This window comes from Stegostoma tigrinum, chromosome 20, assembly GCF_030684315.1.
Source record: "Stegostoma tigrinum isolate sSteTig4 chromosome 20, sSteTig4.hap1, whole genome shotgun sequence".
In the NCBI taxonomy this organism is placed as follows: domain Eukaryota; kingdom Metazoa; phylum Chordata; class Chondrichthyes; order Orectolobiformes; family Stegostomatidae; genus Stegostoma; species Stegostoma tigrinum.
In genome coordinates this window covers 54,853,211-54,879,609 of record NC_081373.1, presented here as the reverse complement: position 1 = coordinate 54,879,609, position 26,399 = coordinate 54,853,211, and the positions used below count along the sequence as shown (strand labels likewise).

General features: G+C 44.2%; 2 protein-coding genes across 3 annotated transcripts in view; one reads left to right on the top strand and one right to left on the bottom strand.

The window, feature by feature from the left end:
- Positions 1–4,018: 4,018 nt before the first annotated feature.
- Positions 4,019–26,399, bottom strand: part of LOC125461687 (leucine-rich repeat transmembrane neuronal protein 3-like) — a 347,357-nt gene continuing 324,976 nt past the window's right edge. The window contains exons 3-4 of one of the 2 annotated variants that reach the window (XR_007249534.1): positions 11,255–11,396; positions 5,202–5,315 (exon numbers count right to left, since the gene is read on the bottom strand). Coding sequence is in view for 1 of the 2 variants with exons in the window: in XM_048550690.2 (XP_048406647.1) it covers positions 5,115–5,315 (201 nt within the window). In the remaining variant the exon portion in view is untranslated. Of the gene's footprint in view, positions 5,316–11,254; positions 11,397–26,399 lie in introns of both variants that reach the window. The other variant, XM_048550690.2, reaches the window with a different exon arrangement.
- LOC132210790 (EH domain-containing protein 3-like) lies at positions 19,325–25,929 on the top strand. Its single transcript, XM_059653200.1, is given in 3 exon segments — positions 19,325–19,488; positions 19,490–20,549; positions 25,924–25,929. Coding segments are annotated over 3 exon segments (1,083 nt in total). The 5' UTR covers positions 19,325–19,471.

Sequence of the window (26,399 nt, the reverse complement as noted above, 5' to 3'; positions counted from 1 at the left end):
AGAATACACCAGGCAACTTAATTGATTCATTGTTCAGCTGGAGCATTGCTGGGTTTAAGGGTGAGTAAATGCCTTTGCTCTGTTGGCTCATTTGAGAGGCTTGCCTATTGAGGTGCAGTATTGCCAAATCAGTGCAATATTTGGACCAATTGCTACTGAAAACAAGCCAAACGTGTCCTTTCCAGTTCCTGTGGAGAGTGTGAAAGTGGTTGGGACTTTTGATACCATACAGTCACAGAATCCCTGCTGTATGGAAGCTGGCCATTCAGCCCATCAAGTCCACACAGCCCCTCCAAAGAGCATCCCACCCAGTCTCTGTAACCTTGCATTTTCTATGACTAACTTATCGAACCTGCACGTTCCTGGACACTACAAGCAATTTGGCATGGCCAAACCACCTAAGTGGTACATCTTTAGTCTTTGGGAAGAAACTGGAGCACCCAGAAGAAACTGACACAGACACGGGGAGAATGTGCAAACTCCACATAGACAATTGCCCGACACAGGAGTCGAACCTGGGTCCCTAGCACTGTGTGGCTAGCCACTGAGCCACCATGCTGCTCAAATGTGAACCCCATACATCTCCAGCTGTGAATCAGTATCTCCTCCAAGCACAAATATGGAAAGCTAAAGTTATTGGGGTATGTACATTCATTCACAAAGGTCCCAACATTTCTGCTAATTGTAGCACTCCCTGAAATACCTCCAGGATTTTCACCTCAGTGGTGCTCTCCAGGAGTCTATTTTCAGCACCAGTCGCTCTTCTTCATTCCAGTGCTGAACTTTCACATCTGCGTGGTCTTCCTGCAAATGTTAAACTTCAGAAGGAAGAATATACAGATTATTAAAGTTGTGAATAACAAAGGGCATCAACTGTTATTGAAGGGTTAAACATTACCTCCATAATCAGATTGGGTCCACATCATTCAGAGTGGAGGAGAAAGTAGGTTAGAACTTGCTAAAATAAACTTGCATTGATCTCTGAATAATTAACAATAAATAACAGGCATGATTTAATGAGCCTGGGAAGGGGAAAGAGGGTCTTTCTCATCAGTTGTGAAGTTGCGTGTCAGTCCCTAGTTGTGTTAGGCATACCTGGGCAGAGATCCGAGGCGGGTGGCAATCGCTGCGCTGCAGCTATCAGCTGCATTACCGTCAGCAGACACCAGGTGGTTGTTGCGAATGCAGCCACCAGCATCAGCAAGGGGCCCCAGGTGAGTAAGTGCGTGATGGGTGGGGGTGATGGCACAGTCCATTGGGCAGGCAGGTGAGGGCAGGGAGCTAGTTACTTACGGTTTCCTCGGCCGCCCCTTTGCAATGTTGGCTCTCTCAATCAGACGCAGAGTGTCAGACTATAGGCCCACCTTGAAACCGCGGTCACGTAGACAGGAGAACTGATTTTGGATCATTAGCGAGGTGTAATCAATAACCTGTTATCAGTGGCTAGTAGTTCCAGCATTGGGAACTTTCCATCCCAAATTAATTGGGGACAGCTTTCCTACTGTCAGGAATCGGCCGATCCACCCTGGCAGGCTGGAATAAGTTTCAACCGACGTACATTTAACAAGAATTTTGTTGTTGTCTTGAAGAAAGCATGGCATCCCATCATACACAGCAAGACTCCGTATGGAACTTTGATATATACCCATCACCTCTTTTTCAAAACATATAACTGGGTGTTCCATTTAATGCCTAATCCATAGAAACAAGTTTTCTGACAGTGTAGCACTTACTCAGAAATGTAGTGAGGGGACCTGTCTCAAAACTGTGCTCACATTTCTAAAATGGGTCATGAACTCCCGGCTATCTGACTCAATGATAGAAATATCAATGCTGAGCCACAGTGAGCATTACTATACTTTAATGCAGAAAGTACTGTTAAGAAATATAAATTCTGCTTGGATGTGTTATGACAGAGAATGAGAATGCTGGAGAATCTCAGCAGGTCTGGCAGCATCTGTGTAGAGAGAAACAGGGTCAATATTTCAGAGCTCCTTCGGATCTGAAGAAGAGTCATACTGGACTTGAAATGTTAACTTTGTTTTTCTCTCTACAGATGCTGCCAGTGAGTTTCTCCAGCACTCTATGAATTTCTTTCCAGGTTCCCAGCATCTGCAGGACTTTACTTTTGTATGCTTTAACACACCTCTGGGGCAGGTGGGACTTGAATTGTAAACCTTCTGGCCCAGAGGCAGAGATACTACTGCTGTGCCACAAGAGCTAAAAACAAATCAAGATATCTCAACCATAGGTTTTGGCGCGAGGATGAACAGCGGAAGGTCTTGGCTGGGATGGTACTGGAATATAAAAAAAATTACCCTCATATGAAGCCTAGAGGCAAAGTATGTTGGGAAAATAATTCATGTAAGAGGGCAGGTGCAATGAGAAGATAATTGATTTAGACAGGGAAGGTATTATAAGAAAAATAATTGACGTAAAGGGGAAGATGCTACAGCAAAGTTTCCAAATTGGAATGTTGCATCCCCTCCCTGGGGTCAAGAGCCAATATTATGAAATTATGAACGCTGCTACAGCAATGGCTCTGAAGATCTGGCTGAGTGCTTAACATCGCAAGGTCCCTTCAAATCCCAGCAACTGTAAAATAAATAGTGGGCTAACTGAGCCACCTTTGCCTGGCTGTTGTCCTGATGCTCCCAATGATAAGTTGTGTTTCGTGTTAAAAATAGCCCTGCAGTGCGTACCCCTACCAGCTCCCACAGGTCTCCTCCAACGCCCACAGCAATCACCGCAATGGGTTCACGGTGGCAACATGTTGGGAAGCAGTGCACTCTGGGAAATAATAGATTTAAAGGGAAAAATGCTTTGGGAAAATAATTGGCTTAACGTAATGTGTGCCGTGGGAAAATCAATATTTATACAGGAAGGTACTTTAATTGATTTAAAGGGCAAGAGTGCAATTAAGTATTAATTTGGAATGCTTTATTATGAATTATAATTGGATTAAAGTGACAACTTCTTTCTGTCTCCAAAGGCAAGCGTGCTACTATCTAACTGTGAGCTGACGCAGAACAGTCTTTGCATTGTCATTACCGCTGTTTGCTCTGAAGCACATGGTTGCACATCATGAATTAGAGTCTTTATCTTGTACAGTGATGGTGAAGGATGGTCCTGAGAACAAATGAAGCCCCGAGTATTCTGGTCAGTTAATGGTAGTTTTGCAAAGTGATTCCCCTTCTCTGAGCACTGGTGATGGAGGAAGATGGGAGCTGGCGCATTTTGACTTGTGTATCCGGGCCATGTCACCTGGGAAATAACTCGTGGACAGGTGATTCACTTTGTGCCCTATAGAGTCAGACAGCATGCAGACAGACCTTTCAGTCCAACTTGTCGATGCTAACCAGGTTACCCAAACTGAATTAGTTCCATTTGCCTGCACATGGCCCACATCCCTCTAAGCTTTCCTATTCATGTACCTGTCCAAACGTCTTTTGCATTTCCTCTGGCAGCTATGTCCATATACGTGCCACCCTCTGTGTGAAAATATTGTCCTCAGGTCCCTTTTAAATCTTTCCCCTCTCACCTTTAACCTATACCCTCTAGTTTTTGACACCCCTTACTCTGGCTAAACAATCTTGGTTATTCACTTTATCTATGACCCTCATGATTTTATAAATCTCTATAAGGTCACACCTCGGCCTCCGAAGCTCCAGGGAAAATAGCCCCAGCCTATTCAGCCTCTTCCTATAGCTCAAACCCTCCGACTCCAGCAACATCCCTGTATATCTTTTCTGCATCCTTTCCAGTTTAATAGCATCCTTCCCTGTAGTAGGGTGGCCGGAACTGAATGCAGTATTCCAAAAGTGGCATCACCAACATCTAGAATCCCCACAGCGTGGAAGCAGGCCATTCAGCGCACACTGACCCTCCCAACAACATCCCACCCAGGCCCACTCAACTATCCTATAACCCTGCATATCCCATTGTCAATCCACCTAACCTTCACATCTTTGGATGGGGGTGTGGAGTTGGGGGGGGGGGGGGGGGGGTTGGTGACTGGAACAGCCAGAGGAAACCAACATAGATACAGGGAGAATGGACAAACTCCACAAAGACAGTTGCTTGAGGGTGGGATTGCGATGCAAACCACTAAGTTACCATCGTTACCCATAAACCTGATATCCCAACTCCCAGTGGAAAGATAACAATCCATTGAGTTTCTCAGCTCCACTTTAGGAATAGATAGAAGACCGTGCACACCAGGCCATGCCAACTCTGTTACCCTGACTACCCACAAACAAATTCTACAAGACTACCATACATTAAATGTTAGAAAATTTATAATTGTTGCATATTATTTCTAAGTTGCATCAGAAGGATAAATTTTAACTAGATCCCAATTTCCTGTTAGAGAAACTCATAATAAGTCTGTTGAGAAGTGCTAAATAGCCAATTACATTTTCCAGCTGAGGTTAATAAAATACATATAAACGATCACTGAATAATTCTTGTTCGGTGTAATTACCACATACACTTAAAAACAAATACCACTGTGCAGTGACTGTGATCTGCACTCTGCATTTTTCAGTCAGTGTTGCAGAGAAAACTGGCTAAAAAATGAAAGCAACAGTTATTTATCTCTTTTTTTTACAAAAAAGGATCTCCTTTAAGGAACAGTCTTTAAATAACACAAGACAATCTTCAATTAGCATTCCAATTCCACTGACACCAAAGGCGAACAAGCTCAAAATAAGTGCACGACTGACATTAGCTATTTTAGTTTTTTTTTGTCATTTCAAACCATGTTCTTTATGAAAAATACTGTATCTTTACACCATGTTAAATAGTTCAAGTATATACAGGTGGGTTGTTAAAGACAAGGACCCAGAATAAAATCTGTACAAGCTCTTTGCTTTCTTGCTTTTAAAAAATACTCCACAGATAAAGTCAGTACAAACTGCAGCAAAAAAAGGGAGTCAGTCGAGTTGACAGTGCCTTCTGTTTGAACTCTGATAGCGGGAACTCTGCATTTATGTAATGATTTATGCCTTGGCACCCTCAGTGTTTATCAATAGCCTACTGCCCTCATTGAGTTCATTCTTGTGGATGGCAATAAACTGAGGAGTGTCAAGTCGGGCCAGGCCATTACAGTCCTCCTAGATTTGACTGACAGAGCATGTCACTGTGGCTATTGTGCTCAGTTCTGTCCCAGCCTCCCTGTGGGTGTCTCCCGCGTTGTCCTCCTGGGGTTGAACTTTGTACTGTTTATGAGCCTGGTGTCCCTGATGCGCTCCGCAATAACTTAGCGTTGGCTCGTCGTAGGTGAGGAAGGATGAGATGTTCATGGCGATGGGGATCTAGAATAGAAGAAAATAGAACACACTTGAAACTGCCACTCATACAGTTATGCAGCATGGAAACAAGCCCAACTCCTTCATACTAACCATTTTTCCTAAACTGTTCAAGTCTTATTTGCCTGTATCTGGTCCATATCCTTCTAAACCCTTCCTAATCATTTACCCATCCAGATGCCTTTTAAATGTTGTAATTGTGCCAGCCTCCACCACTTCCTCTGGCAGCTCATTCCATACATGCACCACCCTCTGTGTGAAAAGGCTGCCCATTAGGTCCCTTTAAAATCTTTCCCCTCTCACCTTAAACCCATGCCCTCTAGTTTTTGACTCCCCTACTCTGGGGAAAAAGACCTTTACCATTCACCTTATCTATGCCCGTCATGATTTTAAAAGCCCTTGTAAGGTCTTCCCCCATCTTCCTATGCTCCAGTGTAAAAGAAGGCCCAGGCCAACCAGTCTGTCCTTATAACTCAAACCTTCCAGTTCCAGGACCATCCTGATAAATCATTTCTGCACCCTTTCCAGTTTAATAACATCCTTCCTACAGCAGGGCGACCAGAATTGAATGCAGGACTCTAAATGTGGCCTTACCAATGACTGGTACAGCTATGACCTGAGGTCCCAACTCCTGTACTCAATGCACTGACCAATAAAAAAAACAAGTGTACCAAATGCTTTCTGCACCATCTTGTCTACCTGTGACTCCACTTTCAAGGAACTACATACCTGTACCCCCAAGTCTCCGTTCAACAACACTCCTCAGGACCCTACCATTAATGGGTAACTGGGTAACACAAAATGGGAACAGATGTTGTCAGGGAAGAGCACTATAGAAAAGTGGAGATTGTTTAAGGAATGCATTCTGCGTGTGCTCGATATGTTTGTCCCTAGCAGGCAGGGAAGATGCGGTTGATTGAGGGAGCCTTGGTTCTCAAGAGAGGTCGAACAACTGGTTAAGAGGGAGAAGGATGCTTATGTAAGGTTTTGGAAACAAGGATTGGAAAAGGCTCAAGTTAGCCAGGAAGGAGCTGAAGAAAGGTCTTAGCAGAGCTATAAGTGGGCATGAGAAAACTTTGGCAGATAGGATCAAGGAAAACTCCAAGGCTTTTTACACGTACATGAGGAATAAGAGAATGACCAGGGAAAGGGTGGGGCCAATCAAGGATTGTAAAGGGAATTTGTGCATAGAGCCTAAAGAGATTAGAGCGGTCCTTAATGAATACTTTTCTTCGGTATTCACAACTGACAGGCACCTAGTTGCAGGGGAGGACAGTGTCAAACTGGCTGGTAGGCTAGAGGAGGTTTCTGTAGAGGAGGAAGATGTACTAGGAATTTTGAGGAAGTTGAAGATAGATAAGCCCCCGGGCCTGATGGGATTTATCCAATGATTCTATGGGAAGCGAGGGATGTGATCACAGGGCCTTTGGCAATGATCTTTTTGTCCTCACTGTCCACAGGTATAGGGCCAGAAGGTTGGACAGAGGCAAATGTCATTCCATTGTTCAAAAAGGAAACAGGGATAACCCTGGAAATTACAGGCCAGTTAGTATTATGTCAGTGGTGGGCAAATTATTGGAAAGGGCTCTGAGAGATAGGATTTATGGTCACTTGGAAAGGCACAGTTTGATTCGTGATAGTCAGCATGGATTTGTGAGGGGTAGATCATGTCTCACAAACCTTATTGAATTCTTTGAAAAGGTGACCAAACACGTGGATCAAGATAGAGCAGTGGATGTGGTATACATGGATTTAAGTAAGGCGTTTGATAAGGTTCCCCATGGTAGGCTCATGCAGAAGGTAAGGAGGCATGCAATAGGAGGAAATGTGGCAGATTAGGTTCAGAATTGGCTGACCCTTCGAAGACAAAATGTGGTAGTGGACGAAAAATATTCAACATGGTGCTCAGTTATGGGTGATGTACCACAAGGATCTGTTCTAGATCCTCTTCTATTTGTGATTTTTGTAAATGATTTGGACGTAGGACTGGAAGGGTGGATTAGTAAGTTCGCGGATGATACGAAGGTGGGGTGTGTTGTGGATAGTGTGGAGGACTATTCTAGGTTACAAAGGGACATTGATAGGATGCAGAACTGAGCTGAGAAGTGGCAGATGGAGTTTAACCCTGAAAAGTGTGAGGTGATTTCTTTTTGGAAGGACAAACTTGAAAGCAGAATACAGAGTTAACGGAAAGATTCTTGGCAGTGTGGAGGAGCAGAGAGACCTTGGGGTTCATATCCATAGTTCTCTGAAAGCTGCCACCCAGGTGGATAGAGTTGTTAAGAAGGCGTATGGTGTGTTAGCTTTCATTAATAGAGGGATTGAGTTCAAGAGTCGTGAAGTTTTTCTCCAGCTATACAAAAAGCTGGTTCGGCCATATCTGGAGTACTGTGTCCAGTTCTGATCACCTCATTACAAGAAAGATGTGGAAGTGTTGGAAAAGGTGCAGAGGAGATTTACCAGGATGTTGCCTGGAATGGAGGGAAGGTCTTATAAGGAAAGGTTGAGAGACCGAGGACTTCTCTTTTTAGAATGATGAAGGATGAGAGGTGACTTGATAGAGGGGTGCAAAATGATCAGAGGTATAGATAGAGTGGACAGCCAGAGACATTTTCCTAGGCTGGAGGTAGCTATTATGAAGGGCCATAGTTTTAAAGTGAATGGAGGTAGATACAGGGAGACGTTAGAGGTAGGTTCTTTACTCAGAGAGTGGTAGGGGCATGGAATGCAATGCTGGAGAGGGTAGTGGAGTCGGCCTCATTAGGTGCATTTAAGCAGTTATTAGATAGGCATATGGATGGTAGTATAAGGTAGGGGGTGGAGGTTAGATAGACCTTAGGATTAGGGTAAAAGTTTGGCACAACATCGTGGGCTGAAGGGCCCGTATTGTGCTGTACTGTTCAATGTTTTATGTTCTAACAGGGAGATGATGGCCCAGTGATATTATCTCTGGACAATTAGTCTAGAAACTCAGCTAATGTCCTGGGTGCCTGGGAACAATTCCCACCACGGCAGATGATAGAATTCAAATTCAATGAAATTCTGAAATACAGAGTTTGATGATGATCATCGATTGTCAGAAACAAAAACACATCCGTTTCACTAATTTCCTTCAGGAAAGAAATTCTGCTGTCCTTACCTGATCTAGTCTACAAATGAATCAAGATCCATAGCAATACGTTTGACTCTCAACTGCCTTCTGAAATGACCTAGCAAGCTACTCAGGGATAGTCAATAAATTCTGGCCAACCCCCAGTCACACCCATCTCTACAGGTGAATAAAAACCCTGTTCTGGTTTGCCTTTCCTTTCAGTGGTGCCTATGCTGGGAGAATGCATTTAGCCTCACATCTTAAACCGAGATGCAAAGTGCTGCAGCTGACTTGACTCTGAAACAGAAACAGATTAAAAAAAGGCGAGAAATACTGAGCGGGTCTGGCAGCATGTTGTGAACAGAGAGGATGGAGGTCCTGTGGTGGGTAGATAAAGCTCCTGAATTCCCACTCCGAGCTTCGTGGCCAAGGAAGGTTCAGGCAAAGCCCGGGAAAACAGTTTGGTTATGGTCATTGTGCAGATCACTTCCGTTCTGAAAGATCTGCCCATTTATTCAAATATCCCAAACACTGCCAATATTTGCTAATGTTTCAAATATTTATCTGCTCTCCATTTCAAAGTTATTATAATTCTGCTTTCATCATTGGCTCTTGTCCTTAAAATTTTCTGTGCAAAATAAAGTGTCCTAATCTCTCCCTCAAACACACACTGTTGTCTCTGGTAGAAAAGTAATGTCAAATCCATTGGTTCTCTGCAACACATAGTCTCACAACAGTTTTGAGATTTTTCTGAATGATGATTTATCCAGCCCCATGACTGACAATGTAAATGACATTTTTATAAACAGACAATCCAGGTGAGATAATCTACTGTTTGACACAGTGTTCAGCATGTTCATTGTCTGATGATGAGAACAGAAGCCAAGAAAAAGGATCTGCAAGCAAACAGCAACATAGGAATAGCCCCAAAAACAAAAAAAACACTGGAAATCATAGCAGGTCAGGCAGCATCCATGGAGAGAAAGCAAGCTAACATATTGAGTCTGGATGACTCTTCCTCAGAGCAGTCAGCTATTCGGCCATAGATTTATAGAGTCATACAGCTTGGAACCAGAGCCTTCAGTCCAACCACTCTTTGCTAACGATAATTCCCTAATAAATTAGTCCCACTGCCTGCACTTGGCCCATATGCTTCCAAGCAATATTTATTATGTATTTATCCAACTGTCTTTTAAATGTTGTGACTGCCCCCGCATCCTCCACTTACTCTGGAAGTTCATTCCACACTTGAACCAATCCCTGTGTTAAAAAAATTGCCCCCATGTCATTTTAAAATCTTTCTCCTTTCACTTTAAAAATGCGTCTCCAAGTTTCAAAACCCTCCACCCAGGGAAAAGGCACCTGCCTTTCAAATTATCCAAACCCCTCATGGTTTTATAAACCCATATAAGGTCACCTCTCAATGTTTTAAGCTCCATTCCTTGCAACATCCTGGAAAATCTTTTCTGAACAATCTCCAGTTTAATAATGTCCTTCCTATAATGCAGCAACCAGAATTGGACACAATACTCCTGAAGAGGCCTCACTAAATATCCTCTTCAACCTCAACATAACATCTCAACGCCTATGCTCAATCTCTGAGCACTGAAGGCAAGTATGCTAAACATCTTCTTAACTACCCCATCTATGCAACTTCAAAGAATTATGTATCTTAACACGTAGGTCTCTCTGTTCTGCAACACTACCCAAACCTGTCTTCTCATTGTTATTCTGTGTTTCTACTGCATTTGTCTATAATCTATTGAGAGTCTCACTGACAAATATTCATTGATGTCACTGTGAGAGACTCTTGTGGTTGCTTATTTAATTGAAGAGTTTCAAAGTGTCGCTGACAATGGATCAGTTTCATGCCACTAACATCCCATGGGTAGCAGTGAGCCACACAACTGGCTGATCCATTGGGTGAGGGTTAGTTTCTGAAGGTGACACTGTCCTTCCACTGGTGCCTATTGGGATCTTCAACCTCCAGCTTAATGGCAGATTACACTCCCAGGACAGTCTCATCAGCTCCATGTTAAACTATCATTGTGATGCTGAAAATGACATCGTATTACCACAGTAAATTTATCCCAGATTCAGGAATAGCTTAACTCCTGTGAAGTACAAATTGTCCTCAGCAGGATAGAACTTGAAAAAAGACATGTTTTCATCAATACTTTTCTTTTTGCAGTCATAAGGATAATTTGCAAGAATGCCAATTTAAAGCCTGTTGTATTTCTTGCTCATGGAAATGGATGAGTGCAAGATGAAAACCTTCAACGAGATGGGTCTTTTCTCAGTGACACTCCGAGACAATATTAGCTTTCAGGTACTCGGTTAAACAGCGAATGTATAACTTGCACTTATATTCAGCCTGAAGTGAAGCAAAATTCTTTGACTCTTCACTGAGGCCAGTGGGGAAGTGAGAGGAGGTGATAGCAAGCTCAGTCAGATGACGGGCTTTGAGAAGATTCCGTGTGGGACATGTCAAAGTGAGGCTTCATTGGTCCTTCCAGGTGGTCTGCTAGGATCATATGAGAGTATTTCTAGAAAAGTGGGGCGTTATCCATGGTATCTGGCCGACGGTTATTACCATCAAAATCAGAATAAGTGGCCCATTCGTCTTGTTGAGGGGCCTTGGCTGAATTATTGGGTAAGATCAATATGCCCATTTTATTTCCCTCCCAACTTTTCTTTCTATTGAAGTCAGTCACATTAAGCATTGCTGGACACGTAAAATGGGTTACTAGTCACTGTGGAGCATTCTGAGTGCAAAATGGCTCTCACTACTGTCCATAAAACAGATGGATGACTCTACCCCAAATGCTGTCAAAGCTTTCCACTCTGCACTTACCTGGGCAATTTACAAGAAATTCAATGACTTGTTTCCCCCTTTCATCGGGAAGATGCTTTATAGACTATTTCATTCTTTCATCCAATGGATACATCTGGAAGGATTTGAAGACGGGACACGGGCCAGGAAAACTTGTAAGATGCTGTGAATGGAATAGTGGATGATTTGAGCTGGTCTGTGGGATTGGGAGGCTGTCGGTGTCAAATCCCTGACAGAATTGGGCTTTTGAAGGCCAAATAGCAGTGACAGACACAAGTAGGAGGAGTAACGATAACATTGAGATCATAAAAAAACAAATAAGACATGAAAATAAAAGAAAAGCACTTTACCTGCACTCCCCCTCTAATTACTCCCTTTTTTTGGAGTAAGGCCAATCTGATGATGTGAAGAATTAGACACATTGTGGGTTTTGTCCTGTTGGTCTATGTTTATTCTTCACGCTCTCATCTCTCTATTCCTCGCTCTTCCTCATGTGTTCAACTAGATTTCCTTCCACTGCATTGACAAATGGAGAAAATACTAATTCCTATTATGGCTTTCTCCCTAATCTCTTTCTCTCTACTGGATTTATGATCTTTTGATTTCAATTGTATACATTTCACTTATAAAATATTTCACAGTTGCCCGGTAATAGAGAACTTGGGTTTTGTGGACAAAGAGACATGCTGTTGAAGTTTTTCACCCTGACCTCGTCAGGATACATGCGCAAGAACGCCAAATGTCAAAGGGAACTGCAATTCATGCTGCAGGAAAACGGGATGCTGATTGATTGGTGCATGAATTCTGATTGGTAAAGGCATTGTAATGGGGAATGAACCAGGTTGTCACCCACACTTTTGTGTCATTCAGGAAAAGGGTCTTTAGTCTGCAGAGGACAGGTCCCTTCTCGTGAACACATGTTGCTTCTGGCAAGAGTCCTACTTGATGTCATGATAAGTGGAAGGCAAAAAAACTTTGGAAACATGTCCCTTTCTTCCGCAATACTCAAAATCTTTCATCTTCCTTTTTTAAGTTAAGTTTTGAGGTGTGGGCGTCGCTGACTGGGCCAGCACTAATTGCCCGTCCCTAACTGCCCCTTGAGGAGGTGGTAATGACACCTGCAGTTCGCCACAACCAGTTTCCTGCAGCTGAGTTTGGAATTGGCAACCCATCTCTCTCACTGAGCCCTTCTGTGGTGGATTATAATGGTCTGAGATATGTTATCATACCAGCTCATCATTTGATAGTTTCTAGAAGTTTAATCTTTATCATGGGGCCAGGAAATAACAAGTTACTACTAATATTTTACTATCCCCCAGCCCAAACCATACCCAAACCCAACCCTTACCAGCTCCTTCAGGGTTGATTTAAATACCAAATGTATGGTTCAATGTCGAAAAAGACCAGTCTCTTAATGAATCGAAAGTTAAAACAAACATTGTGATAAAATTCAACATAAACATCACATTAGACCAGTGGAAAATTCATCATCCTCTGAAATATTTATCAGTTTCAGAGCTTGTGCCCCAGTAATGAGGGGAGATTGTAGCAGGAGAACTCAAATCTATTTGTATGGTGACAGGAGAAGGTTTAAAATAACACATTTCAATACAATGTGCAGGGAGTGACATGAATAATTTAAAGTGACACTGAAATGTTTATCGAGAGTTCACAGTATAAACTCCAAATGTTGGAGAGGAACATTGGAAATGTTCCTGTTTCTTGAATGCCTGGGATCACACTACTCTTTGGCTGGAATTCAGAGGATTACGGATCCACCTAAACAGATTACTGATCCACACAGGCAGATTACAGATCCACCCAAAAAGATTACAGATCCACACAGGCAGGTTACAGATCCACACAGACAGATTACAGACCCATACAGACAGATTACAGACCTACACAGACAGATTACAGATCCACACAGACAGATTAGAGACCCAACACAGACAGATTACAGGCCCACACAGACAGATTACAGACCCACACAGACAGGTTACAGACCCACACAGACAGATTACGGATCCACCCAAAAAGAGTACAGGTCCACACAGACAGATTACAGATCCACACAGGCAGATTACAGACCCACACAGACAGATTACAGACCCACACAGGCAGATTACAGATCCACACAGGCAGATTACAGACCCACACAGACAGATTACAGACCCACACAGACAGATTACAGATCCACACAGGCTGATTACAGACCCACACAGACAGATTACTGGCCCACACAGACAGGTTACAGACCCACACAGGCAGATTACAGATCCACACAGGCAGATTACAGACCCACACAGACAGATTACAGACCCACACAGGCAGATTACAGACCCACACAGACAGATTACAGATCCACACAGTCAGGTTACGGATCCACACAGACAGATTACAGATCTATAAAGATAGATTACAGACCCACACAGATTATAGATCTGTAAAGGTAGATTACAGACGCACACAGACAGATGACAGATTTGACCAGATTACCAATCCACTCAGATAGATAGATAGTTCTCAGTACTGAAAACTGATCACACAGCAAGGCGGGGCTGATTTCTGTGAAGAAGTGAGCAGAATTCTTATGTTACTGGGCAAGTGAGACAAAATGCTGGATAAATTAGTTGAAATCTCATAATAGGTGCTGAATAATTTAAATGCAGTTAGTTAATAATCCTGGGAATGAAACACTGGTCCCACTGATAATGATCGTCGCACAGTTAGATTGTTGGGCGAGTGATTTATAACAACCCTCTGGGGAGGGAAATTGACCAACTTTACCTGGTCCAACCTACAAGTGACTCCAGACCCACAGTAATGGGATTGATTCTTAACCGGAATAACCCAGCAAGCCACTCAGTTCAAGAGCAATTAGAGATGGATAAGAAATCCTGTCATAATCAGCAGCATCCTTATTCTATGGATAATCTTTAAAAAAATGCATTATTTAGAATCACCTACACTGGGTGTTCATATATGGATTTATTGCTTGGATTCAATTTAATTAATCATTAATATATAGATAGAATTTAATTATAACTCTGTAACCTTCTGACTATAATTAATATTGAGATTTCTTACTTAGTTTCATGACAACTGGCAAGGAGAATATCCAAATCCTATGAATACAATGTCTGGAATATTGGGTGATAGAGCTCCAAGGCCCTGGATAACCGGAAAACGCATCAATCCCAAAGTTATGTCTCTCAACCTCCTTGGATGTCCTGACAGACCGACGATGTTGTAACTACCTGGGAAGTATAACCTTCCAAAGGGTGGTTACCTCCATCCGGAACCTTCTAGAAAAGTCTCCAAATCTGAGGTCAATTTGGAGTCTTTGGTAAGGTTGGTGGGTTGGCGGGGTTGGCCGGGGGTGGGGGGGTGGTGTTTCCAATTCTCTTACTTAGCTAGGTATCCAGGAAGAAAACATGGAACGGTAAAAACCACGTTAATCTCCTGGGTAACCATCCACCAGGCCATCTGACCACTCCCTGGAATTCCCTTTAATCCCCTGACTGTACACTCTCTACACCCTGACCTCATTAACCCGCACGAACTGACTGAGCTCCTTTAACATTCCCTACTCCCAGCCAACTACTCCTCAACCCAAACAACACTGTTACCCGCTTTCAGCCACATTCAAGCTGCCCCCTCAAATGCCATCCGGCCCCTAACCCCTTCCCCCTTTCCCACCTGACAACCTACCCCCTCACCCACCAGCCCCATTTATCCTCACCTACCTGCCCCCTTCCTACTCATCCAACTGCCCCAAGCCCTCTCTCGTCTGCCCCACACTTCTCCTCCACCTACCCCTCTATCCCCTTACCCACCTGCACCCTTCCCCATCTCCAACCAGCCCTTCTAACCTTCTCCCACCTACACCCCCACTCCCTCTCCCACCTACCCCTGTCCACTCACCCACCTTACCCCTACCTCTTCAGCTGCCTGCCCTCTTGACCCACTCCCATCTTCCCCTCTATCCCTTCCCACCTTCCCCCATTCCTCATCTCCCAACTGCTTGTCTACCCCCTCACCCACCTGCCACCACCCATCTCTCACCTGACCATCTACTCCTTCTCCCACTGCCCTCCACCCTCTCACCCACTTGCCCTGCTCTTATCTTCAGTCCATAGCTTCTCAAAGAGATATGAAATGTTTAAACTGTGTCCAGTTGTGGGAATAAGTTAGTCAGTACTGCCTTCTGTGAAGTTTCTCTGCACTGCTCTCAGTGAGAATTCCTGCACCTGACATGTTTGGCAGGACCTTCTCCTGGGGGAGAAATCAGGAAAATCACAAGTCAGTAACAGTGCAGCATCCTGTCTGATCTGGATTGGGGATAGGGATTCTGAACTGATTGGGGAAATGCATGTACGGGGGGCATACTAGGGGAGATGCACTGGGAGTGGAACAGAAGCAGGAGATGGTCTCAAAGTCATTTTCGAGTGAGAACATACAATGTCAAATGGTGTTGTACTCAGCCATTTCTGGGGGTGGCTTTGAGTGAACTCCATTGTTATGGGACAAAAAAAGAAGATGCTGGAAAAGCTCAGCAAGTCTGGCAGCATCTGTGAAGAAAAAAATCAGAGTTAACATTCCTGAATCTCATTGTGAGGAAGAGTCACCGGACCCAAAATGTTAACTCTGATCTTTTGTTCCTGATTTAGATTTCCATTGCTATGGGTTGGGAGACACTTGGAGGCCAAACCACATAAAGAGTACAGATTTCCTTTCCCCAAAGGACATCAACAAACCAGACCAGTTGTTACAATAATCATAGGAATGTTTCCTGAGTCTAGCTTCCAATTCCAAATGTATCAATTGAATTTGAACTCCACCAATAGCCGTGATGGGATTAGAACCTTAAGAACTTTAGCCGGGCTTCTGAATTAGGAGCCTAGTACATGGTAACCACTAGCACACCATCTTCCCTTCAGCAATCTGCACTCCCTTCTGAACTATAAGCTGCAGATAGTGGACGCTTGGCTTTCTTAAGTCCTCTCACCATCAATCACCAACCCTCCCTTCGACCTCTTCACACCTTTCTGCCTTTTTCCTTTCAGGAGTCTAAGATCCATGCCTGTGATGGAACAGTAGGAGAACAATGAGGAAGTAGGAACAGAGACAGTTGCTCTCATGCTCAGATGCCAGTGTTTAGCACACTCATGATGCAGGACCACAGAATTCACAGACTCGTTCAACTGCAAAAGATTTTAATGGTGGTGGGGTAGGAGTGAAGAGAGGGATGGGGTGTCTGCACTGTACGGCTGAGGTATCTGTAGAATGAAACGCTTCACTATCGAAGAGCATGGAGAAGCATGAGTGGAGTGGCAAGGTGGTTGGTTAGCCCAGAGAGGGACTCTGTCAGCTGCGACGAGAGTGCAGACAGAGGGATGAGCACAACACCCAATACCAGCTGCTCCATCAGCAGAGGTGACATTGGTGAGGTAGACCCAGCAGTGAAAAAGATGGGGCCTAAGAATCGACAACTTCGACACGGTCATGTCCAGTGCTGACAGCGGCAAAGCAATGGCGGAAGGGCGTTATAGACTCTCCTTAAGCTATTTTTGTTTATCAGTATACTTAAACTATTCAAAATGGCACCACTGACACAAGTGTTAAGGGTGGCACGGTGGCACAGTGATTAGCACTGCTGCTTCACAGTGGCAGGGGCCCAGGTTCAATTCCAGCCTAAGATGACTATCTGTGTGGAGTTTGCACGTTCTCCCAGTGTCTGTGTGGTCTGTGTGCTCCAGTTTCCTCCCACAGTCCAAAGAAGTGCAGGTTTGGTGGATTGGCCATGCTAAATTGTCCCATAGTGTCCAGGGATGTGTACATTAGGTGAATTAGATATGGGAGTTGCAGGGCAAGGGTGGGCGGGGGATGCTCTTTGGGAGGGGCAGTGTGCACTTGTTGGGCCAAATGGCTTGTTTCCACACTGTAGGGATTCTCTGGATCATGGTAACAGTGGAAGCTTTTCACTGTATTTTTCATCTCAAAATACATGTGGCCTTAAAGTCACTCATCAAATCTACACCAAGTTGGCTTTGTGTGGAGCTCAGAGGGTCAGCTTTCCCAGCACAGGGTTGGTGGAAACTCCAGGTATAGTCAGGGTGTAGACTCTGGTTGTAATGTCCCATCTTCCACTGAAGCACCAAGAGAAACAGAAGGGGCACAAACAGAAATCTCGCAAACTTGACAAAATGCCACCTTAGACAGCTTCATTGATTTGATTTGATTTGATTTGATTGTTGTCACATGTACCAAGATACAGTGAAAAGTGTTGTTTTGCATGCTATACAAGCAGATTGTACTACATAGAGTGTATCAGGGCAGCAGAGCAGAATTTAGAGTCTAGTGTTACAGCCACAGAATAAGTGCCGAGAGAGAGAAAGTGCAACATTAATATTTGAGATGTCTGTTCAATAGTCTGATACTAGAAAGGAAGAAGCTGTTCTTGAATCTGGTCATATATGTATGTAAACTTTTATGTTTTCACCTCATGAGAGGGTGGACGAGTGTATCACCAGGGTGGGAGGGATCTTTGATTATGCTGGCAGCTTTTCCGAGGCAGATGAAGTATAGTCAGAGTCAATGGATGGATTGCGTGATGGAGTAAACTATTATAGACTCTCATTCCTCCTACCCTCCATCAGCTTTTGTGTACTGGGGAAGTGGAGAGTGAATGTGATACACTGACCTGCTCTTGGTGCCTCCCAGATTGGCATGTTTCAGTCTGAAACAGGGGCCCAGAGTTCCTCAAAGGTGCTCTGATGTCTGTGCCAGTGGGGTTCATCAACTTGCCCCCAGCCGTGCTTCAGCTGCTGGGGGTATTGCTGTGTGAGATTGCCAGCAGGAGGCAGCAAACAGGCACAAGAGGCAGGAGGGAGGGGCAATTTGTTGATGCCCACAGGCACTCTGTCAAGGTTTCATTTATCCATTCAATTTGCCATGTTTATGTTCTTGGTGGATTTTGTTATCACTCTGTGGACCCTGGGGTGGTCAGTGAGAGAGAAGTGGGATGGTTGGTGAATGGAGAACCCTTGTTATAGTTGGTGGATTCACAGCCCAGTGAGGTACCCACCTGTACCTGTGGGCTGTGCACTGCATAACAGTGGTTAGTAACTGGTGCACAGAGCACTGCTGCAGAATGGACACATTATGACTGCTGGTTAGGAATTGGACAGTGACCTCCTTGCTAAAGTTACAATGGATAGGAAACTGAGATATATTGCACACTCTGGTCTGGGTTGGATGGAAGCAAAGGCTGAAAAGCTAGCAACTGTGAGTACCCTCACAACCAGGTCTAATTCAATCCTCAGCCTGGCCCCACATCAGACGGTGACAGTGAGGCAATCCTCACCCATTGTTCCCTGTGCAACATTGCTCCCTTACAATCTTGGTTGTGGTGGGGGGGGTCTATCCCTATTCCAAGGGCTCTCCCCACTCTCCAATTCCTTGAGCATCTTGTTTAATCTCTGCTCAGTTCACTTGTCATTGAACACACAAATTGACCACTCAAGCCCCCTGCGTCATTCATGATGGATCTGATTTGGTTCTGAATTCCATTGGATGGAGGAACAGAATTACAACAGTTGGCACAGTGAATCTGTTTCTCCATTCAATCATGGCTAATATGTTTCTCAATCACAGTCCCACGCCCCCTTCACCCAATAATCTTTGATTCCCTTGCTGATCAAGAACCTATCTAACTCTATCTTAAATGCTTTGGCCTCCATAGCCTTATGCAGCAATGAGTTCCACAGATTAACCACTCTCTGGCTGAAGGAATTCCTCCTCATCTCAGTTCTAAAATGTCAACCCTTTGCTATGAGGCTGTGCCCTCAGAGTCCTAGTCACTCCTACTGGTGGCAAAATCTTCTCCATGTCCACTCTATCCAGGACTTTCTGTAAGTTTCAATCAGAATCCTCCCTCATCCTTCTAAACTCCATCGAGCACTGACTCAGAGTCCTCAACCACTTCTCATATGACAAGCCCTTCATCCTCAGGATCATTCTTGTCAACCTCTTCTGGACCCCATCCAATGCTAGCATACTTTTCCTCACATATGGGGCCCAAATGTGGATGAGGCCTGTGTGGGGTTGGGCATGGCTTTGGGCGGGCTAAGGGAAACGGGGCCGGCCTAGCCCGGTGTTCTGTGTTGCTGCCGCTAGGCGAATGCGGGTGTGCGTTGTGTCAGTGAAGTAAAGACTGGGAAGGGGTGAGGCACCATGTTCAGCTGGCTGTCCTGAGGCCCGCGGGAAGGACTCCACGGTGTTTAGCACTGTGTCCGAGGGCCTGCGCTCCCTGTACAACAAAAGGCTGCTCCCGCTGGAGGATTACTACCAGTTCCATCACTTCCACTCGCCCGCCCTGGAGCAGGCCGACTTCGAGAACAAGCCCATGGTGCTGCTGATCGGCCAGTACTCTACCGGCAAGACCACCTTCATCAGATATCTACTGGAACAAGACTTCCCTGGGATGAGGATTGGACCTGAACCGACAACTGATTCCTTCATTGCTGTGATGTATGGGCAAGAGGAGGGGATCATTCCTGGCAATGCGCTTGTGGTTGATCCCAAAAAGCCCTTTCGGAAGCTAAATTCCTTTGGGAATGCTTTTCTAAATAGATTCATGTGTGCTCAGCTTCCAAACCAAGTGCTGGAAAGCATAACTATCATTGACACGCCTGGAATCCTCTCTGGGGAGAAGCAACGTATGAGCAGAGGTTATGACTTTTCAGAAGTTTTGCGATGGTTTGCTGAGAGGGTTGTTCGTATCATCCTGTTGTTTGATGCTCACAAGTTGGATATATCTGATGAGTTTTCTGAGGCTATCAAGGCACTGAAAGGCCAAGATGATAAGATCCGAGTTGTCTTGAACAAGGCAGACCAAGTTGATACACAGCAACTCATGAGGGTGTATGGAGCATTGATGTGGTCCCTTGGCAAAGTGATTGACACCCCAGAGGTTGTACGTGTCTACATTGGCTCCTTCTGGTCCAAACCTCTGCAGATTACAGAAAATCGGAAACTTTTTGAGTTGGAAACAGAAGACCTCTTCAGGGACATTAAGAGTTTACCTCGCAATGCTGCCCTTCGCAAACTCAATGATCTCATCAAACGAGCCAGGCTTGCAAAGGTTCATGCCTATATCATCAGTTATTTGAAGAAGGAGATGCCAGCTGTTTTTGGGAAAGAACTCAAGAAAAAGGAGATGATAAGTAGACTTGAAGAGATATATTTCACACTCCAGCAGGAGCATAATATCTCTGCTGGTGATTTTCCCAACGCCCTGGATAAATGCGAGGTGATGCATTTTGGAAGGTCGAATTTGAAAGCTGAGTACAGGATTAAGGATAGGATTCTTGGCAGCGTGGAGGAACAGAGGGATCTTGGTGTGCAGATACATAGATCCCTTAAAATGGCCACCCAAGTGGACAGGGTTGTTAAGAAAGCATATGGTGTTTTGGCTTTCATTAACAGGGGGATTGCGTTTAAGAGTCGTGAGATCTTGTTGCAGCTCTATAAAACTTTGGTTAGACCGCACTTGGAATACTGCGTCCAGTTCTGGGCGCCCTATTATAGGAAAGATGTGGACGCTTTGGAGAGGGTTCAGAGGAGGCTTACCAGGATGCTGCCTGGACTGGAGGGCTTATCTTATGAAGAGAGGTTGACTGAGCTCGGTCTCTTTTCATTGGAGAAAAGGAGGAGGAGAGGAGACCTAATTGAGGTATACAAGATAATGAGAGGCATAGATAGAGTTGATAGCCAGAGACTATTTCCCAGGGCAGAAATGGCTAGCACGAGGGGTCATAGTTTTAATCTGGTTGGTGGAAAGTATCGAGGGGATGTCAGAGGCAGGTTCTTTACGCAGAGAGTTGTGAGAGCATGGAATGCGTTGCCAGCAGCAGTTGTGGAAGCAAGGTCATTGGGGTCATTTAAGAGACTGCTGGACATGTATATGGTCACAGAAATTTGAGGGTGCATACATGAGGATCAATGGTCAGCACAACATTGTGGGCTGAAGGGCCTGTTCTGTGCTGTACTGTTCTATGTTCTATGTTCTAAAACTGCTCACAATATTCCAGTCTGACCACAGGCTTTTACAGCCTCAGAAGCACATCCCTGCTCTTGTATTCCAGCCCTCTTGAAATGAATGCTGACATTGCATTTGCCTTCTGAACTGCCAAACGTGCATAACCTCTCATTTCTGAAGAAGGCTCTAGGCCCGAAACGTCAAGCTTCCTGCTCCTCTCATGCTGCTTGGCTTGCTGTGCTCATCCAGCTCCACACCTTGTTATCTCAGATTCTCCAGCATCTGCATTTCCTACTATCTCTTTCAAATGACCCATTTCTGAAGCCTTTTCCCCATTTAGAAAATAGTCTATGCCTCTATTCTTCCTATCAATGTGCATAACCTCACAGTTTCTTACATTGTGTTCCAGCTGCCACTATTTTGCCCACTCTTCTAGCATGTCTAAGTCCTTCTGCAACCTCCTTACTTCCTCAAAACTGCCTGCCCCACCTATCTCTACATCGTCTACAAACTAATCGACCTCGTACCTTTGACTAGTTCATTAACATATAACGTGAATAGTTGTGGTCCCAACACTGACGCCTGTGGAACTGTGCTAGACTCCAGCTGCCATCCTGAAAACGACACCTTTATCCCCATTCTCTGACCTCTGCCATCAGCCATTCCTCAAGCCGTGCCAATATCTTGCCCCTAGCACCATGGGCTCTTACTTTATTTAGTAGCCTCCTGTGCAGCACCTTGTTAAAGGCTTCTGGAAGGACAAAAATAAACTGGCTCTCCTTTGCCTAACTTGCTCATTACATCTTCAAAGAATTCCAAAAGATTTGTCAGATGTGACCTCCCCTGATGAAGCCGTGCTGACTCAGGCCTATTTTACTGTGCACACCCGAGCACTCTACAATTTCATCCTTAACAATGGACTCTAACATTTTACCAGGTCAGGCTAACGGGTATATAGTTTGCTGTATTCTGCCCTCCTCCCTTCTTAATCAGGGGTGTTACATGAGTCATTTTCCAGTCCCCTGGACCCTTCTCTGACTCCACTGATTCCTAAAAGATCACCACCAACTCCTCTCCAATCTCTTCAGCTTTAAAGTGGTACGGTGGCTCAGTGGTTAGCACTGCAGCCTCACAGCACCAGGGACCCAGGTTCAATTCCAGCCTCAGGCAACTGTCTATGTGGAGTTTGCACGTTCTCCCCGTGTCTATGTGGGTTTCCTCTGGGTGCTCTGGTTTCCTCCCACAGTCCAAAGATGTGCAGGTTAGGTGGATTGGCCATGCTAAATTGCCCGTAGTGTTCAGGGGTGTGTGGGTTATACGGGGATAGGTCTGGGTGGAATGCTTCAAGGGGCAGTGTGGGCTTGTTGGGCCGAGGGGCCTGTTTCCACACTGTGGGGAATCTAATCTAATCAATTTCTGGGTGTAGTCCATCCATCAGATCTGGGTGATTTATCCACCTTTAGACCTTTTAAATTCCTAGTTACTCTTGAATAATGTGGATTCTCCTATCTAGCTCGGCCTTACAAATATATAATGATGCCCTTTCAGCATCTTTTAAGGCAGACAGTTCCATATTTGAAAGAGAGAAAAGTTTTCGTTGTCTCTCTTCTGAAAGAGCATCCCCTGATTTTAAAATAGAGGCCCCTAGTTCTGGATTGACTTCTGTGGGGAAACATCATTTCCACACCCACCTTGTCAATGCCATTCAGGATCTTATAGATTTCCATCAAATCACCTCTCATTCTTCTATACTCTAGTGTAAACGCCCAGTTTGTCCAACCTTTCATCATGAGAACAGAAAGGGCTGGAGACACTCAGCAGCTCTGTCAGCCTCTGTGGTGGAGAGAGAAAAACAGAGCGAGAGCTTCCAGGTGAAGCAGCATTTTCCTCACACTTTCAATCTGGGCTCTTGCATTCACCGCTCACAGCGCTATATCCTCTACAATGGGGAAGGCCAATGCAGGCTGTTACACACCACCCACCATTCGCTACCAATTGTCTACAAACAGCTATTCATTCTCCCTGGCTAACAAGGTGTAAATCTTCATTTTCTGAGGAAGGGTCAAGGCCTGAGACGTCAGCCTCCCTGCTCCTCTGATGCTGCTCGGCCTGCTGTGTTCATCCAGCTCTACACCTTGTTATCTCAGATTCTCCAGCATCTGCAGTTCCTAATATCCCATTCTCCCTGGCTGATCGTTTTTCCACTCCTTTGTTTCTCCAACTGATCTTCCCTCTCCTTGGGCTCTATCCCCACCTACCACTTCCTCCACCTCATTTTCTGAATATAAACTGATATTTTTATAGCTACCATTGGTTCTGAGGAACAATAACCAGACCCAAAATGTTAACTCTGATTTCTCTCCACAGATACTTCCGGACCTGCTGAGCCTGTCCAAATATTTCTGTTTTTGTTTCTGATTTCCAGCATCTGCAGTTCTTTCAGTTTCTATTAGGTCTGGCAGGTGTTACAATCACTCCAATAATATTTTTATCTTTCTGTTCAATGCTGTCATTATAAAGGTTAACATCCCATTAACCTTCTCCTCGATTATTTGCTGCGCCTGCAAGCTCACTTTTTGAGACTCATGCACTAAAACACTTTGTACTTCAGAATTTTGCAATTGTTCACCGTTTAAATAATATTCTACTTTATTATTCATCCTGTCAAAGGGAACAACTCCATATTTTCCCACATTGTACTCCATCTGCTGTATATTTCCCCATTCACTTTGCTGATCTATATTCATCTGCATTCTTGCTCTGTCATCTTGACAACATACTTTCCACGCCCCCTCTGCTATCTTTGTGTCATCTGCAAATTTAATCAGCTTGTTTTCAACCCTCTCACTGAAGGAATTAATATAAATGAGAAGATGTTGAGGCCCCAGCACTTCATTGGAACCACACATGCTGACATTTTTTAAAAATGCTGTTTGTGCACATTCTCAGTTTGTTGTCAGCCAGCCACTCCTCTATCCATGCTAATATTTTACACTGAGCTCCTATTTCGAACAATGACTTTTAAGGTAGAACTTTGTCAAAGTTCTTTCCGGAAATCTTGCAAAGTACAGTGTCAGGGTCCTGTTTAACAAAAGCGCATGTTACTCCTTCAAAGAGTTCCGATAAATTGGTCAAATTCAACTTCCTTTTCACAAAGCCACGCTGACTCTTCCTGATTACCTTGAGTTTTTCTTCCGAATGCCCAGCTCTAACTGCCTTGATGATCAAATCTCACGCCTTTCCAATGTCAGATATCAAGCTAATTTGCCTGGAGTTTCCTACATTCTACCCCCCTCCTTTCCTGAATTGTATATCTAACATTTTCCAGTCTTTTATTTGTTCGTGGAATGTGAGCATCCCTGCCAAGGCAGTATTTATTGCCCATCCTTGAACCCAGTTAAGCGTCAACCACATTATGTTATACTCCAACCGTTTGCCTGGAGTCACGTGTAGGTCAGACCAGGTAAGAGAGGTAGATTTCTTTCCCAAAAGAACCAGGCTAGTTTTTACAACAATTGACATGGTCATCCTTACACTAGCTTTTTACTCAATTCAAATTTCACTGTCTACCCATTGTGGGATTTGAACCTGTGTTTCCAAAACAGTCTGGGGTTCTCGGTCACAAGCCCAGTAGCATTAACACAATGTCATCATCTCTCCAGAGCCAGTTGGAACATTTCTGGAGTTAACTGAATTTTGCAAAATTAACAGCAGTGCATCTAAGCTCATTGGTGGCTTCTTTCAGACCCGAGAATGAAGTCTGTTAGAACTCAGAGATTTATCAAACCACAGTTCTATCTGTTTGATCCGTATTGTTTCCCTGGTGTTTACAGTTTGACGAATTACTTCTCTTCCTTCACACGCCTGACTTACATGTATTTCTTGAAAACTGTACATATCTTCTATAGTGAAGACAGAAGCAAAATATTTATTTATTATATTTGCCATTTCTTTATAATTTGCAACTCCCCATTCTCATCCTCTAAAGAAACACCCCTCACTTTATTGAAGGTTTGAGTTGAGACTAGGGGGCATATTTCTTAAGGTGAGAGGAAAAAGATTCAAAAACACAAGATGAGGTGCAATTTTTTTGCACAGAGATTGGTGTGCATGTGGAATGAACTTCCAGAGCAAGTACTGAATGCCGGTACAGTTAAAACAGTTAAAAAAAGTTTTGGATAAGCACCTGAAGAGAGAAGGTTTGGAGGGATATGGGCCAGGAGCAGGGAGGTGGGATTGGTTCAGTTTGGGATTACTGAATGGCATGGACTGGTTGGATATAAGGAACTACTTCTGTGCTGTATGACTCTTTGACTATGATTCCATTTGCTCTTTTAATAACAACAAAATACTGCAGATGCTGGAAATCTGAAACAGGGAGAATTTTGGAGAAACTCAGCAGGTCTGGCAGCATCTGTGGAGAGAGAAACAGAGTTAACACTTCAAGTCCAATACGACTCTCTTTTTCTGTTTAAATACGTATAGAAATTCCTGCTATCTGTTTTTACATTTATAGCTAACTCACTCTCACGCTGTAGTTTATTTATCTTGATTAATCTTTCAGTCATTCTTTGCTTTTCTTTATATTCTGACTAATCATCTGACCTGCTGCTCAACTTTCTGTAATCTTGTGCTTTTTCCTTAGGTTTGATGCTGTCCTTAATTTCCTTGCTTAGAATCCTTGCAGTGTGGACGCAAGCCATTCAGCACATTGAGTCCACACCTACCCTCCAAAGAGCATCCCACTCAAAAACCACATCCTACCCTGTCCCTGTAACCCTGCATTTCCCATGGTCTATCTACTTAGCTGACTGCCATTCAGAAGCTCCCACATCCTGGAGAAAATAATTTAGAGAATCATAGAGTTTTCACCACAGGGAAAGAAGCCATTTTCCCATTGTGTCTGTGCCAGTCATCAATCTGTTGTCATCCTATCTTCCAGCAAGTGGCCTTCAGCCTTGCATGCAGGATTAGAAATCCTGGTGAATCTGCTCTGTACCCTCTCGAGCACAAGCACATCCTTCCTAAAGGGTGGTGACCAGAACAGTGCACTGTACTCCAGCTGTGGCCTAACTAACATTATCACTGCATGCTGTTTGGCATCATAATCTTCTTCCTCAA